This window comes from Uranotaenia lowii, chromosome 1 (genome assembly GCF_029784155.1).
Source record: "Uranotaenia lowii strain MFRU-FL chromosome 1, ASM2978415v1, whole genome shotgun sequence".
NCBI classification, from domain to species: Eukaryota; Metazoa; Arthropoda; class Insecta; order Diptera; family Culicidae; genus Uranotaenia; species Uranotaenia lowii.
Window position 1 is genome coordinate 187,553,385 of NC_073691.1, and position 18,268 is coordinate 187,571,652.

General features: G+C 36.0%; 1 protein-coding gene across 1 annotated transcript in view; it reads left to right on the forward strand.

The window, feature by feature from the left end:
* The first annotated feature begins 229 nt into the window (after positions 1 to 229).
* Positions 230 to 18,268, forward strand: part of LOC129738225 (probable multidrug resistance-associated protein lethal(2)03659) — a 33,754-nt gene continuing 15,715 nt past the window's right edge. Inside the window, exons 1-2 of the mRNA XM_055729415.1 lie at positions 230 to 396; positions 714 to 1,022. Coding sequence (XP_055585390.1) covers positions 317 to 396; positions 714 to 1,022 — 389 coding nt within the window. The 5' untranslated portion in view covers positions 230 to 316. The remainder of the gene's footprint in view (positions 397 to 713; positions 1,023 to 18,268) is intronic.

Below are 18,268 nucleotides of genomic sequence, written 5' to 3' on the forward strand. Positions count from 1 at the left end.
ACTCAACATTTTCTTTTCTTCGTTTCAAGTGGTTTTCTTCAAGCTACGTGAAATAAATGATAATTGGAACATTGACCATCACTTCAACCCCTTATCGTCAAAACAGAAAGCAATCTAACAAACCATCCCAATCGGTTTCGAATGGTTTTTCAATGTCTTGCAGTTGGTTTTGGTTGCTTATTTCGAGAGATAAACGGGAAAAGGGCAGAAATTGGCAGGTTAACTTCTTCCAACGAATCACGTAAACTTTAAACAGCTTCTAGAAGCAGCATCGGGGCAATGTATCACCGCCATCCACTTTGAAATCCGTATTCCAATGTACTCAACTAGGACTAACACTGCGCGCCCGGAGCATCCCTACGCGAAGGCCAACATCTTCGGAAAGTACTTTTTCTGGTAAGTAAGCAAGCAATTTTCGCGAATGTACCTTGCTGTTTAGTTGTCTTGGGACTCGAGCGTGACCCTTTTTAGAAGATTGAAATTCGAGTCAAACAATGTAGGTGGAAGTTCATGACTGTGGGACTGGAATCAAAAAGCCTAATTTGCCAACTTTGTAACTACCTAATCACTGCCAAAACTTAAAAGGTGCCATCATCCCCGGTTAAGTTTAGATTTCCTAGGAGCCCAACAAAGTGGCAGCAACTTTCTGAAAGCAATTTTCTCCCGGTATTGAAATGTTCTGTCTGTGTAATTTTCCCGTTTTGTGGCTGCAGGTGGCTCTGGGAACTACTTCGCACCGGACTTCGGCGGCAAATTGTTGTGGACGATATCTATCGGCCTTTGGATGGGCATCGGAGCCACCAGATCGGGACCCGGTTCGAGGAAGAGTGGCTGAGGCAAATTCAAGTGCATCCTACTAGAAAGACGACGCCGGCATCGGAAAATTGCCAGCCAAAGTCCAACGACGCCGACGAAGAGCACGATGGCAAACCCTGGCAAATGCTCCGGGTAGTGTTGAAAATTTATGGCCGCAGCGTACTCCTCTTTGGGACGATCTATAGTCTGCTGGAGTCTGGTTGCAGGTGAGTCAATGGACAGGATTCCTCCAGATACTGCAGATTTCCGGTGCACAAACTGTTCGCTCGGGCAGGTATTGCATATCGGGTGCATGTGCTGTGCATATCTACAACATACGTAGGTACTTTAAGTTTGCTGATTTCAATCATGTAATGTGTGGTATGTTAATGTAAACTGACAAATGGAAGTTTTTTTATGGCATAGTTTGGATCGACTTTTCACAACTTCCAACAGTTCGTTAAAATCGAACGATTTACATATTTTTGCTCCGCATTTCAATTTGGTCAGCTTCAATTTTGAAAGTTATGATTCATCTTTATTTTATTGGGGCTCAAATCAGGCTTATCAAGCTTATGTAGATGAATCCCAATAAAAGGAAGCAGTAAACTGTGATCTCAAAAACAAGGGGTTGATTTTCAAAAACAAGTAAAAAAAATCTTTAACTAGATGATAATTTGAATGACTCAAATTACATTAAACCAACGAGAATAATTTTTGTTGAGTATGAAATGATTGGGTGGAAAAAGTTTTTTTTTTTGTCAACTTTTGCATAAAAATGAATTTAAAAGATATGGATTGATTGTTTCGCATGCTAGATAATACAACTTGATTAGGATGATTCATCCATCTACCGAACCCCTTAAACGAACAAAAAGCGCCTCTTTGTGTTAAAAAGGAAATTGGTTTATATTCAATAGAGTTTTTGAAAACTTTTGTGAAAATCAATCTGGAAATATGTTTTGATTTCTGAAAGTTCTTTTGACTCTCCAGATGGTGAAGTTTTTTTGTCCAAAGGTAGCATTGATTGGTTAATTTATCGAAAGCCTGGTTATTTTTATGACAAAATTAAATTCGTTTGAAAGCAACTTTAAAGGCTTGATGGATGATGCGACTAGCCGTATAATGCAACATTCAAAATAACCAATCATGGATGGTAAACAAAAAAATCCCCTCGACCAGGAATCAAACTCGAGTGCTCCTCGTTACCTTTCCGACTCCATACCACTAGGTCAACTCGTCAGATGAAATCTGTCAAGCTGTTGCTCTATAATTGATATGACTTCATCGAGTTTAATTCACTGCTAGATACTACGGCAGAAAATGCTCATCATGCCTCGATTATTGGTGCTTATACTGCCCCAAGGGAGGTTCTCATTATGTCCCTATATAGTGACCAATTTTCAGCTTTCGACAAAAAATTTTGAAATGCATTGCGCTTTTATCTACTTTTTCAAGTTTCAGCCAGACACCAACTAGACTTCTTAGTGTCTGGAAACGAAACAGTGATGTAATGTAACTCACATCATATAGCTGGTTTCTTTGGTTAAATAAGCGTTCTCCTTAAGGTGGCCATTATGCCCTTATCTCTCCAAGTGAGAAATAGATGTAACCACCAAAATCGCAAAAAAAGCTATGAATGGCCAAGCAATGCATTTTAAAACAAAAATTCCATTAGTCGCTTCAAATCGTAAGAAACGTAAAAAAATTTAAGCCAAATTTCGGTCCGAAATGCAAAACTACGCTTAGAAAATGCATTAAAAAAAAAAGAATCTCATATTTCAATTCATATTGCAAAACATGCTTAAAAAGGCAAGAAACCCATTTTTTTAGAAAATTACTCCATATTTCGGTTCAAATAGCTTAGAATGAAATTTTTTTTTTATAGAATGATTCAAATTTTGTTTCAAATCACGAAATAACGCTAAGAAAATCAGGAAACGTATTTTTTTATGTATTAAAATTTCGATAAAAATCTTTAAAGAACACATAGAACGGCCAAAAACTTCCTTACACAAATTATCCCACATTTTGGTCCAAATGACGAAAAATCGCTTAAAAAGGTTAGAATTCACATTTTTAATAACTGATACCAAAATTTAATTTTAAATCCCAAATGATCTGAATAATTGTTAAGAATACCCTTTTTTTCTTTTTATGTAGTGTCATTTTCTTATGGTTGAAATTGCGTCCGATATAATTGAAGATGCCTTCAAAATCGCACGCAGTGTACCAACAATTCAAGAAAACGAATATCGAAATAGATACATACATGAAACTTTTTGCCAAAATACTAAATTGTTCGAAAGTCTGCATCATAATCGAAAAATGAATATTTGGTTTATTTGAGCAAAATTAACCTCACTTTGTTAAAATTCCAGCTTCACGGAAATCCACTGCGATTAGATTTCTTTTTTCATAAAGCTGTTATTTATTAATTTAAAAACTCATTATTTTTGCGATTAAATTCGAAACTTCATAGATTACACTCCGAATCGAGCCACAGCCCGTGGCGTAGAGGATAGCCTTCAAGTCTTCTAAGCCAGCAGGCATGAGATCGAATCCCGGCCACGGCATACATAGTACACTTCCTGTGGGTTGGTGGTTTTAGCATTTATAAGATGCTAGCCATCGTATCCTCGAAAGATGTACGCTTAGAGTTAAGAAAAAAGGAATCTCTTCGAGGAAACGTCAAGTTTCATTGAGATCCTGCATGTGTTTGTGTTCGTTTAAAAAAAAATAGGGCCGGAACAAACGTCAAATCCATCTTTTGAAAATCGGTGTTGAAACATGACGGAAGTGGGTAGAAAAAAAAATTAAAACCCAGAAATACTTATAAATGGTACAAAATCGTGTAAACACTTAAATGTTGGGATTTTTAAGCAAAAAATCTAAAAGGCATAGATAATCGTGTTGCCTAAGCAAACAGTATTTTTCTATGTAAAAAATGCGAGAAATCGAACTATCTGCATCACTTGAAAAAAAATCCTCTACCCAATTATTTCTTTGTTTTTGGACATAATATGTAGTATTGTCTTCACAGTGTCTTTTTTTGGGACTAATAAAAAGTAAAAATCGACATCTTTGAAATTTGGACACAGACACTCTTCTATACAACGCACTATTCACGAAAAAAAGATCGGGTGTCTAAGGAGTACAGACGCAAAAAAAATCAACACTGAAACGAAATTTTTAGTGAAGCTATCTAGTAATGTTATGTGTAAGTGTACAAAATTTGGTGACAATCTGTCAAGTGGTTTTTGAGATCTTGAGACTGTTTTTAAGGCTGGTTCGTCCAGCTGACTAATCAACAGGCCTGATCTCATTCCTTCATGGTAGAAAAACTGCCCACCGGTGAAATAAACAAAATACGGTGGTCAAATCGTGCGCAAAATATTTGGACAGCTAGTGGAGAGATATTTCGAAAAAAAAATCGTAATGGACAGCAAAACGAACTCTTTAGCGGTCACTTGGCAGGTTTCCAACCAGAAACTTCTCGTTAACAAGTATTTACCGGAGGGATCAAGGAGATAAATTGTTAACGATATGTGGAAAACTGTCCTTCAAATAGGTTCTGCATTTTTTCGAATACACTCCTTAAAACAACTTTTTTTTCAGGATTTTCCCAAAAAAAAATGAGATTTTTTTTCCTAAATTTTGGCTGATCATCATCATTTCCAAAAAGTACAATTTTGCATTTTTTGGCAAAAAGGAATTGATGTCGATATTTTTTAAAATAATGCAAAATATTCAAATCACCTTTAAACTGCCAATTCAAATATAATAATATGCGATACCTAGCGACAAGCACTCATTGTCGTATGCCATCTTTGTATACTGTACGTTTGTTGCAATCAAAGCAACCCGTTTTTTCTACTCGACCAAAAAGCTGTCAGTGAAAAAAGTCGCGTCATGAAATAAGACCAGCTCAACGGTTCGGCTGTTCCGGCATTTTCAGCGCTCTAGATTTGAAGAAAAGGTGTTGTTTGTCCATTTTCGTGTCCTGGTAAGTATTTCCCATAAAATTAATCATGTTTAATCATGAAAACAAACAAAAAATGAAGATTTCCTTCCTCCTACTCTGTTTTCAGTGAAAAAGCGATGAGTCGGCCACAGCACCGCCCGGAGGTCCAGCGAGCGATTATCCGGAATCTGTACAAGGCTGGCAAAAGCCAACGCAAGATTGCCGACTACTTAGCAAGGTCGAAAATTTTCGTTTTCAACGCGCTTCATAGCACCGGCAAACGGGAACTGACTGGCCGCCCCCGCTAAACGACGCCGAAGGACGATTCGGCAATCAAGCGGGTCTCGTAAAAGGACTCTTTCAAAGCGTCCAAGCAGATCAGAGACGAGCTGAACTTATCTGTAAGTTCCTGGACGGTTCAGTGACGGTTGGCGGAGAAGGGACTAGGAGGAAAAAGTCCCCGGAAGGTGCCGATGCTGACGCCGAAGCACTTGAAGGCGCGGCTGAAGTTTGAAGGACCCCTTCGATTGGGTCGGTCCGGAAAAGCAGAAACTATGGAGAAATGTGCTATGGTCGGATGAGACCAAAGTGAACCTCATCGGCTCGGACGGAAAGAGTTGGGTCCATCGTCCACTCGGCTGTGCGTATATGCCCCAGTATACAAATAAAACATTCAAACATTGAGGAGGTAGCATCATGGTGTGGGGGTGCTTTTCTTGGTACGGGGTGGGTCCCTTGTATTGGATCGACCGGATTATGGACCAGCATCTCTACGCGGCAGTTCCAGCAGGACAACGACCCCAAACATACCGCTAAAACGGTTAAAAAGTGGTTCCAGGATAATAAGGTAGACGTTATGGAGTGGCCAGCACAGTCCCCCGATCTCAATCTCATAGAGAACCTATGGGAAATAGTTAAACGTAAGGTGTACACCGAAAAATCAAAATACAAGCAGCAGCTGTGGGAGAGAATCCAGGCGGTGTGGTACGCTATCCCGGTGAGAACGTGCCAAAAGCTGGTGGAGTCGATGCCGAACCGGGTGCCAGAAGTGATACGTAATAAGGGTTATACCACCAAGTACTAACACTGCAAATCGATCACGGTATGAATTTCCTTTTTTTTTTACCATGAATTCTAAAGCGGGTCTTTTTTATGTCGCGGTATTTTAGTCAGTAAGTATACTTAAAACGCATTTTCAAATAAAGGACAATTGTTTCAACTAAGGATGATTTTAATTTCTTCGAAGAATGGAATTTACAATTTGTAAATGGTTTGATGCACTTAAATGGAAATTTTTTTTCTCAAAGTTTTGTCACTTTCTGTTTTAGATTGAGCTGTGGTCCTATTCTATTGTCCGACACTGTAGTTTTGAGGCGAAGGTAGAATGTTACAATTTAATACCCCTTAATAACCATATAATTGATCTTATAACTCGAATTCTTTAGGCTCCCGAAGTGTGACGACGATTTACTGGGTGGCAAACAATTCTTTAAGAATTAAAAAATCTAATAGTGATGATTATGTTACTAACTACTAACACTGTTGATTATTATCAGTTCCTTCTTGACGGTCTAAATTCAGCGTTCTGTCACATTTCTCGAAAATGTTAAATGTTAAAATGTATTTGTGTTAAGATGATCTTAATCGATAAATAATATGCTTGAAAAGTTCTTAAAAATAAAAGGGTTATTCTAAAACAAACAATTTTCAAGGAAATACAGAAAATCAATACCTACCTTTTTTCTATTAAAAGAAGTTTTTTTTCAAGCAAGCACTGCACAAAGCTACATACATTAAATGATTATCGAAACAGCTATTTAGTATTATTTTCTTTCTTCTTTTGAAACCACAACCGAATAATTCTGTCGAAGACAAAATGTGGTTTCGAGCTACGGGAAGAAAGTTACAATTTTGAGGGAGAATCCATCTAAATTCTACAATTCTAGATTAAAAACAAATAGCAGAAGCTGGCCTGAAATCTGCGCTTCCAATGCCAATTCCATCTTTTTCCACCAGAAGGCCAATTTAAAACAAACAATCAGCTGCAGCCTTAAAAATTTGCGCTTCCTAAGCAAATTCCATATTTTTTTCTACCGGAAGACCAGATCCATACAAACAATCAGCAGCAGCAACCTTAAAATTTGCGCTTCCTAAGCCAATCCGTAATTTTGCATCGGAAGGCCAAATCAAATCAATCAGCAGATGCGCTTTTAAAGCTGATTCCGTCTTTTTTTTCACTGGGAGGCCATATCAAAACAAACAGTCAGCAGCAGCAACCTTAAAATCTGCGTTTCCTAAGCCAATATCTCTTTTTTCACCGGAAGGCCAAATCAAATCAATCAGCAATAGATGCCTTAAAAATCTGCGCTTCCTAAGCTAATCCATCTTTTCTCATCGGAATGCCTTAAAAATCGGCGCTTCCTAAGCCAATTCAGTTTTTTTTTTCATCGAAAAGCCAAAGCATAACAAACAAATTTGCACCTCCTAAGCTAATTCTGTCTTTATCCACCGGAAGGACATCAGAGGGTCTTTCTACCGGAGGCCGAATCAAAAAACACTTACTGAGCATCTCAAAGAATTCGATGAGAGAAAGAAATGTAGAAAAAATTATTTTCTGTATAGAAGATGCTGCTTTTAGATGTTGTACAAAATCTTTTGAGTAGAGTTGGGCCTAATGTTCAGTTGTATAAATATGGTATTGAAGTAAAACTAAGTAAAAATATTAAAAGATCACATATGGTTTTAAGTTTATTGCTTCAAAGTTTGAAAAGAATCGGTTATTTAGTTTTTTTACAGCGTTTTTGCTGTTATGCAATTTGATGTGGGACTCCCTTTAGCAATCCTGATTGCTAGAAATAGGTAAATAAACTATACTTCGGTAGTGAATTTAGATTAGGGTGAATGCGCTTGAACTATGACGCGCTTGAAAAATTTCAGTTGAATGTTCTTACTCAAAGGGAAAAATACAAAGAAAAAACATTGTTTATGAAGTCCATATTTTTAACAGCATTCTGCATAAAATTTCCGTGCAGTTTAGTTTTGGAGATAAAAGTCTTTTAGCACAAGAAAACTATATATTAATCAATGTGCACTATTTAAACAACTTTCCTCCTCCGAGGGATGACTTTTCACAATTTTCGCCAGCCAGCGCAACGGGAAACCCTAATTCGATCAAATCCTTTAAAGACTTGATGGGTTTACCGCATCACCCCCCACACGATACAACAATTTGCGGAACCTATCCAAACAAACAATGAGGACCAAATTCCTTTCATAAGCGCCTTTTTGCTTATGTTTTTATGTGTCATTGTTGTTGTTTTTCTGGTTCCATGAAAACGGGTTGAGTGTGAAGTCTGCGAGAAGAAAATATAGCTCCTCCTCCCTAGTCCACCCCACTCACACGCTTCTTTCACTTCACATGATGACTTTGCACATATGCTATCAAAAGTATGAGAAGATATAATATAATAGAACGAGTACGGCACCCTTACAACAGCCGGCATTTAGGAGGCAAAATTCCATCACTATTTATGTGGTTTTTTCCATTGCACAAGTCCTTTTAGTCTCTATCCTTTCGAATGTTTTCTTTGAAAGGTTTTGCCGAACAGCAGCCGATTGATACGGGACAACCTTGAGAACAACAGCACAACGAAAGAAAGCAGCACCACTGTTGTTGTTGTTTGTTGTTGCTGTTTTTTTTCTAACTTCATTCCTCCAAACATGTTTGGTTCTGTTGATATGCTGTGCTGTATAGGTACCTACGTCCCGAGAACATCGTTCTGTTTTTCTCTGTGTTTTTTTTCGAGCAACCCACACACATACACATTTATAACAGGAAAAGCTTTTCTCATGGGGTGCACAGTTTTATAACCTTAACCTGACAACTTAAAAGCGAGGCGAAGAGCAAATACCCTCCTACAAACTAAATTGAACAACAACGCACAACCACCGACTTATTGACTAACTTGTCTGGCACCATGGAGAGAATGGCGATATTGAACACCATGCATCGTGAGGGCAAGTTCGTTCCTAGTTCGAAATCTTCTAAAATAATGGGTGCAGTTTGGCTGCTATCTGCTATTCGGTGGTTAGAATTTTCTCATTTTCTTCACTTCTTAACTTCCTTCCGCTATGGTGAGAAAACTTTAACAACGAACATCCGCGAAGAAAAGGGCGGAAGGTTGATAAGAAAATTTGAGGAGTTGCTATTATAACACCTCTTTTTTAGCTGAACTTATTGAAATTTCAAATTTGAACAAATCTTCGATGGATAAAGTGTTTCAATGTTTTCTGGTCTTAGAGTAAAATCATGTTAAAGAGGTGCTTTTACTGTGCTAAACAGTAATTAATGTAATTGAAAAAAATGCAACTTCGTATTTTATGGAAACATTTTGAATGCATAGATCAACTTTCATAAAATTCCTAAATTATGTCAAATTTCCAACTGAAAATTTTTATGACAGTTGTCAAGTAGTTTTTATGGTTGCCAATATGGTTATTTTACAAATTTTTTTCTAGTTTCTGTTTCAACCATATTTCTAGTAATCAAGTGATAACCACAAAATGGTTAAATTTTTTGGTGTTTCAGCGCCAGTGTATCTGTCCTAGTAAACGGAGTGAACAAAAATGAGTTGCTAAAAAGGTAATAGATTTATTTCATAAAGAAAAATCTTCATAATTCAATCCAAACCTAACAATAGCAAAAGCAGATCCAGCCGGAAAATGCAAAATATTGTGACGGAGAAGTCAAGAATGATGCTCCCGGTTATTGTTCCGGTAAAAAAGAATCGATTTCTTTTACTATCGCACAAGATGATGGAGTATCGTATGAAAGTACTACATTCAAAAGTAGTTCCGGTTTTTTGAAGAAAATTATAAACTTCCTAGGATCAAAAAGGTTGGTAAATTTATGTAAATCTTGAGTATTGAATTCGAGCTGTTATAAAGAAAAAACTTTAACTAACTTTTAGCAAATCTAACTTACCGCTACATTTGGCCGGAAGCTCGTACATAGGCGATAGATAATATACAAGACGAATGGTGGCTTATCGTATCGCTGACGCGTATCATATTCATCTGACCAGTCAAATTCCGGCTATGACCGCTTCTGATGGCGAGTTTTTGCTGATAGAAGCAGCCGAATATCTGCCTTTTTGGGCAAATCCGGAAACATTCAAGGGGCAAGTTTTCATCTACCTAGACAGCTGATGCTAGTGGAAAACCGGAGGCAGATAAGCCAGCAATTGGGCTAAAAGCTACCAGTAGGGCTAGGAAACGGTTCTTGCAAAGAAAAGTCAACAGCAATTACCTTTCGCTTTGAAACTAGCGCTTCTCAAGCTAAGTCTTCCCAATCACGAAGTCGACGCACAAAGTTATACGGAATAACTTAATTGAAATGATCAATCGGCCGTCATCTTAGAGTTAACTTATTTTAGTATTAGCGGGAAACGATTGTGCTGCCTTTTTTCGCGATGTACAAGAATTTGTTACCATGAAAAAAAAAGTTTAATTGAGGTAAATTACTGAAAACCTTTATTTAAATCTTTGATTAATTGTCTATCATGATTTTGATTCTCCGAAACCTTAGGATTTTTTCATGAAAAAGCGTTAAAATAAGCTTTACAGAAAACATGCATGTTAAACAAACTGGAAAATATAAAACAAAATTGAAAACTCGCATTTTTTTTCCTGAATTTTTGTCAATAATTATAAAAATTTCACATTTGCCATTCTGCTTTTCGCATTACGGTTCAAAAATAAACCATTTTCCTTCTTCTAGGGTGCTACCTTTTACGGTTGAAAAATAATCATATGGTTATTTTTGAATCATAAAAGGTTTTATAATTTCTAGCCTGTAAGGATTTTTTTTGTTATGGGCCAGTCTAAGGTACATATTTTGTATTATCTGATAAGGCCCCTACTATCTTGAATAAGCAAGGTCCTACTTTAATTCGAAACCGAGATATTTTCATTCAATCCAATTCTGTCAATTTGTTGAGGTTTTTGTCGTGATTTTACGAATCTCAATTCAGAGATTCACTTGAACACGTCTGTCGCTCACAAGAATTGATCAATGACTGACTTTGTTTTGTTTGTATGGCTAGTGTTGCCAAAAACGCTAAAGTTGCCAATGAAATTTATTTTATTTTATTTATCTTCAGTGTTGCCGAATACAACTATTATTTTAATTTATTTTTAATTAAATTTTATTTCTTTTCTTCATATCCTTCATCTCATCCCTACATTCCTTCTCACCTCTATTCTCAATTAAAATTTTTTTACGCGTCGACTTTTGTTTTTTTTTTCTTAGAACTTAATTTTTTTTACCAAATATCCTTTATTTTTATTCCATATTCCACATCTTTATTCTCAATCCTACAAAATTCATTTAATTTCTGCTTGACCTTCATCTCATCTCTACATTCCTTCTCAACTTTATTCTCAATAGAATCTTTAAATTACAGACTTTTGTTTTTCTAAAATACAAAATTTTATATCCCAAATATCCCTCATTTCAATTCTAAATTTCATTCTCTGCCAAAGCTTTTCAAATCTTAATTTTTATTTTCTGAATATTCTTCATCTCATCCAAAAAATTCTTCATAAAAGCCTTCCCAATTGCTGCTTTTCCTGTCGCTCTGCTTTTGTTTACCAGAGCCGGAAAAATCCGCATTCTTAGCATCAGCTTAGCAAATCAAAACAATCAGCAGCAGCAGCCTTATATATCTGCGCTTCTATAGGCAGTTCCGTCTTATTCCACCGGAAGGCCTAATCAAAACAAACACCAACAGCAGCCTTAAATATCTGCGCTTTTATAGGCAGTTCCGTCTTATTCCACCGGAAGGCCAAATCAAAACAAATACCAGAAGCAGCCTTAAATATCTGCGCTATTTTTGCTTACTCTACCAACCACGCCATTGTCTGTCGCTCACCACAAGAATAGATCAATGACTGACTTTGTTTTGTTTGTATGGCTAGTGTTGCCAGAATAGCAAACGTTGCCAATGAAATTTATTTTATTTTATTTATCTTCAGTGTTGCCGAATACAACTATTGTTTTAATTTATTTTTAATTAAATTTGATTTCTTTTCTTCATATCCTTCATCTCATCCCTACAGTTTTGTAAAAGTTGGATTATTCGATCAGTGTATTTAGATGTTAGGCTTGTAAACCACAAAAAATAAACATTAAAAATCAATCCATTTCAAGGAGAGCTTTTTTAATTGACGCGTACATTTACTTTACAATCATTATTTGAGATAAGACACGAATGACGCTGGTAAAGTGTCAAAAATAAAAACTAAAAAAATATTTGATATTTGTGCGCATTTAAGCATTCCTGCTTATTTCAAATTTAAATATTTTAATCTCAACACCTTTGATGAACTAAAAAGTATATTTATTCGAAAAATATTTTAAAATTTGCTCAACTTAGACTTTTTCAGTGTGTTTCTCGAAATTTGCTTTATGGGCATATAATCTTTTGTCTTTATATGTAGAAAAACAGAAATCTTAGTCATATTTTCAAACAAAGCTAGCAGAATTTTACTTTATTCTTCCAAAATTATCCATTCAGACAATACTAAAGGCTATCCAATAAGGATTACGCACACCACCCTTTAAAATAAATAAGTTCAACAATGAAATCAGAGACACTTATCTCTTTTCAAAAACGCTTAAATTCACCCACATTTTTATATGATTCGCATAACATAAAAAGTTATTTTTTTTAAAGTGACTAACCAACCCAAGTAACAACACTAGCATCAGCGTGACGTTAAAATACTTGTGTCGATTATTATAAGCGTTTTTAAAATCCAAATGACGATTTTAAACACTATACAGATAAAATAAGCATTTCAATGGCATTTTCATATTATTGGATACCTATGTATGTAAAGTCTGCTTCATTTAATATTGGAACAAATTCTTTTGCTCATTGTGGCGCTCCTAGTGGACGGATTTGGAAACTTTTTTCACCCACGTGTCGGGAAATTCATTACCTTTTACCATGTATTTATGTCATAACACCAAACGATAGCATTTTGTAAACAACCGCCATGGAAGCCGAACGGAGAGATCAAATTGTGCACAGTTTTCTTGAAAATCCATTGTTGTCGGCATCGAAGCTAGCTAAACAGCTTAAAATGCCCAGAAATACCGTATGGCGTGTTATCAAGCAGTACAAGGAAACATTGACGACGGCTCGGAAGCCGCATTCGAAGCGTCGGAGTGGAACTGTCGACCGGAAACTGCGTGGGAAAGTCATCAAGGCCGTCAAGAGGAATCCCAATCTTTCAGACCGCGATTTGGCCAATAAGTTCCAGGCCGCTCACAGTACGGTGCGACGAATTCGTCTCCGGGAAGGAATAAGGTCATTCCGAGCCAGCAAACAGCCAAATCGGACGCTGAAGCAGAACAATGTGGCCAGAAACCGTGCTCGAAAGCTGTACGACCAAGTGCTGACCAAGTTCGACGGATGTAAAGTCTGCTTCATTTAATATTGGAACACAAACAATTGCGTGTAGTTCAGTCATTTATTAACGAATTCATAATTTGTTTTTCATACAAATGTAGCATTTTCTTTACTCTTTCATTAAAAAAATTATTCATTGCTGTTTCGAAGAAATTCTCGTACTCGTACTCGTAAGAAAACTGTACACAATTTGATCTCTCCGTTCGGCTTCCATGGCGGTTGTTTACAAAATGCTATCGTTTGGTGTTATGACATAAATACATGGTGAAAGGTAATGAATTTCCCGACACGTGGGTGAAAAAAGTTTCCAAATCCGTCCACTAGGAGCGCCACAATAAGCAAAAGAATTTGTTCCAATATTAAATGAAGCAGACTTTACTATAACATAAACCATAAAAAATATCATAAACAAAGACGCTCTATGCTTTTGAATGAAAATTAAGGACCTAGTAATGGTTTCTGAATGATTTCTTAAAAATCGTGATAAAATCGAAACAATAACCGTGATAAAATCGAGCGTGAATTTGGCGAGTATTGATAAAATCGAATAGTGATAAAATCGAGAAACTACTGTACACGGATAAATTAACTTACAGCTTATTAAAGCATTGAGTTGAGTCAACATTTTTAATCGTTATAAAGGATTATATACAGTGAGCGCAATAAGCTCCTTTGAGTATGCAAACAGTTATCAATATGCACAAAATTAAGGTATAGTACAAGAATATTTTTAATTTTCATGTAAGTCACATCAACTCCAAGACATTAAAATATTTAATCAAATTGAAATATCTCGGTGCCATCCCAGTTAGCACAGTAGAACCCCGTCTATCCGAGCTCACGTTATCCGAGTCACCATTTTTATCCAGAATCCATGAAAAATTGTGTTTCATCATCGCGATATATTGCTAAGCTAATCTAAACTTGCAAGAAACGTCGATTAAATAGAATAATAAAATCGATGTAAGAACCGAATTACGCGCCTGAATGATATGCAATACCAGAGCAAAAGGATAGGGTTTGTCAATGTATTTCTTTTAATCCTTTGTTTCAGATATCGGATGTGGTGCCTCCTCCGACTACCTCGAGTAAGCGGGGTTCTACTGTACATCCTTTTGCACCATCTGGTGCAAAGTTCGATAAATACATGAATCTCTCTCTTTAAAAATCAATAACGGCGCCGGCCACGTCCTGGTAGTCAATAGATAGGTTAGGAAAAATGAGAAAGAGATAAAAGAACAACTTTGTGCCTAAGGACCGAGGTCTCCTATGTATCCATGCAAAAAAAATAGTTAGGAATGTGGATTAAAGGAAATAATTAGTGAACACTTTTGCCTAGTGGTATGCTGATAGCCTTTTATCCTGGAATTTTTTTTTCACAAATAGATTGAAAAATAAATAGTCAATGAAACATTGTAGAAAACTAGTCCATATAGAACGTTTTACCTTTTTAAAGCCTGATTTATCCTGATTTTATACTCAAAGTTTCCTGAATTTAGGAAAAAAAATGTGGGCAACCCTGCCAATAATTGATTTGTGTTTGTGAAATCGCCCTTAGGTGTTTTGCAAAAGTTGATTACACGTGAAAAAATCTCTGCAAATCAGTTTACAGAATCAAAATGTGAGCGGAAATACCTACGTTCCGCGCAAAAGAACAATCCGCGTTAACTCCGGAAAACCGTATAAAAAAGACCTTGAGAATTCCAGGACCTTGGAAGCAAGACCACAGGTGGGAGGAAATCTTGAGGATTTCAATAGACCGTGCCAGGAACTTGTGAAATAAAAAAATAGATTTGGGTATGGGTATTAGGCCGCTGCAAAAATGACTTTTTGCTTCCATATGTTTTTTCGATGCCTTTTTGGTCACCAAGCATCAGTGTAAAAGTAGTATTCCGGCCTGTCCAGCTGAAGTAGAGTACTTAAGATTCATAATAGACTCTGGAACCATTTTCTCGCTTACAACAAACACGTGAAGGTTTAGCACATCGATGTGCAAAAAACCTCACGAGCAGTCAAAATCACACCGTATGGTGAAATTAGAAACACATGCAAAAATAGGAACACCTTCCTAATGAAGAAATATTTTGGACCATTTTATTTGGCTTCTTTAATTGATATTTTTAAACAAAACAACTGCTCACCAAAAAAACGGCAAGGTTGGTTTCAGTTTGCAAAGCTTCTTACATCGCGGTTGAGTAGTGGCTCCAGAGACGGTAACCATTTCTCAAAATTTAAATAAAAGCTTTCGCCAAACAAAACATCTCACAACACAATCACGGACAAAAACCGGTTGAATTTTCCTACCTTCCCGGGTTGCAAAATATCTTTTATTACACCGGGCAGTGTCTGATGCTGTGACCGTTTGTTGGTACATGTCGATTTGTGTATTTTTCCTAGAGATTTACTGTTTAAATTGCAACCGAATGCTATTTGTCTAGACTAGAATGTGATTAAGTTCAAAATAACTTAGCAGAAGATTTAGTAGGAGATAAATATTTTAATCGATGATATCCCCCTCTTAAACTGCTGTAGGGTCGTTCTAGTGCCAACATAATAGAGCTATTAGCGTCAGATGTGCGATGTGCTGCATTTTAAGAGGGGATTTTTCATGTTGGAAAAAGAATCACAACCCACCCACCCACACACATTCATCGGGGTTGAAAGAGCAAAAATGAAAACACCGAAAAGGCGCTACACGTTGCCGCTGAAAAGTGCAAAACAACACCATTCTGTGCCCTCGATGTTGGTGTGTTGAGTGTGAAAAGTTGAGGCTATTTGTTCGGTTTTAAGTGGTGACCCTTCGGGGGTCGAGTGGACGTGTTATGTTTTTTTTTTGTTTTTTACATTTTCGAGGATCACTAATTATCAACTTCAAGGTTCTCAGTGGCGCAGTTGTTGACTTGTATGATGTATTCTGTGGTGGACTAGTCACTGTTTGATGGGAAGTAAAATGTAATATAAAAAACTTTATTGCTTGATTGAATTTTCCATTTGTTGCTAGATAATTAGCTATGTCTCGAACTTAATATGACTGTCGCTTCGATTTTTAAGGAGTTTCCATTTTGAATGGCTAATGTTTGCGTTGAAAATTCACCAAAGATGTACTCAAATTCCAAAAAAATATATCTTTGGATGATAATTTTTTTTCTTGCACTACATTTCTGTCATTAATCCACGAACAACCAAACTTGTATCTCAAAAAAGATATTCAATGTAAAAAAGATTGTTTTTCAATTTATTTTTATTTTTAGAGCATTTGACTGCTCATTTAAAAGTCGATGGACTGTAGGATGAATAATTAAAGTCGCAAATAACTACAGCGAATAGAAATATTCCATTTGAAAAAAAAACAACAGGCAAAATATGCCATGTTTTAAAACTTTTCATTGCAATCGGAATTTTTGTTTTGAAATGATTACGGGTCATACTGAGTCGTGATTTATGACTTTCTTCAGAAAAAATGAAGTTTCAAAATGGGCACAAACAAATATTGAAAGAGTGTTTTATTTAAAGCCTATGTATATCTGAAATTTTCTGGATGAATTCCTTTTCCCATACAAATTTCCTTACAAAATTTAAATTTGTTTAGATTCGTCTCATTATTGAAAATCTTACGCCCAATCCTTTCTAGATTTCATGGCAGTTAATATTTGGCACAGTTTAAAAAATGAGCTACTGGAAACATGCTTGCACGCTCCCGATTGACTTCTAGGCTGTTGCACAACACTTTTTTCCGAGAACTAAAATTAACGAAGATTGAACAATGAAATGGATTCAACAAAAACAAACTTCAATGTAATTTAATTTTTCTTACCTTACTATCCTATCCAATGCTAGAAAATTTCTCGTTTAACACAGAGATTTTTTAATTTTCATTAATGTTTTGCAAAACCACTACGTGTTTTGACATTTGAATCCATAACATCATCATTTTGATCGCAGTGCCCTCTGAGTGTCGTTCAGAGCTGCAAATCGCCAATAGAAATCGAGCTATTTATGCATCACAGTATGCGAAAATAGGACACGTGTTGTAAAACAAATTTAAGGCCGAACAGAATTGAGGACCTTGAAAATGTTTTTGCATGGTAAAGTTTTCCAAATTTGCCACAAGTGTAAACATTTCTTCCACTTTTTCCCAACACCAGTGAACTTACTCTGACATTGTGAAATTCTGTAATAAAGTATTCCAGTTTCTACCACCAAGAACAGGACGAGTCTCTCCTTTCCAGCGCCAAAAGAGCTTCCAACAACAAAATTATATGCACTAATCCAAGAACCAATCAAGCCATCACATATTATGCTCTTACGCTAGGTGCCTCAAAAGACATCGAAAAAATATATGGGAGCCCAGAGTAGTCTCAGACACATGTTGTTTAAAACAAGAAAAAAAAATTCAAAAAAGTTCAACTAGCAGTTTCAGTTTTTTTAGCATTTGGAACACTGGAATCAAATCTTTTGTAGGATTTTGTCTATCGCCTCTTATTAAAATGTTATACCTATATCGTTTCAAAAATCGCTAATCATCATTTTTAACCACATTCAGTCTTTGAAAACAGTCATTCATTGATTCAAATTGTTCCTAGGTAATCTGGTATTGAAAACATATTGTTTCATAAAACTTCCATAAAATTCGACTATAAAAAAAACCAATACAAAAATTATTCTGTGTTTTTTGTTCTTCTAAATGCTGAACTCCACATTCAGAAGGATTTTTTTTATGAATTACACAAGACCACAAAATTCACATCTTTCCGAAGTGTAGAGAATTTTAGAACTAAGCTTCATCCATTTAATTAAATCCAAATATACAATTATTATTTTTTTCTATCAGCTTTTCTTTTTAGAAACAACTTTAAAATATGTCAAAATCATTTAAAAAAAATCAAAATTTTATTGACAAAATTTTATATTACAAAAAAATTCAACAGAGCTTTTCGTTTAGTTATCAACTTTTTCTAAGCCCGTAAGTTATTTTGACTTTTGCGAAAAAAGTTAGACAAGTTTTCTATTTGTTTACCTTTCCTCGTTCGGT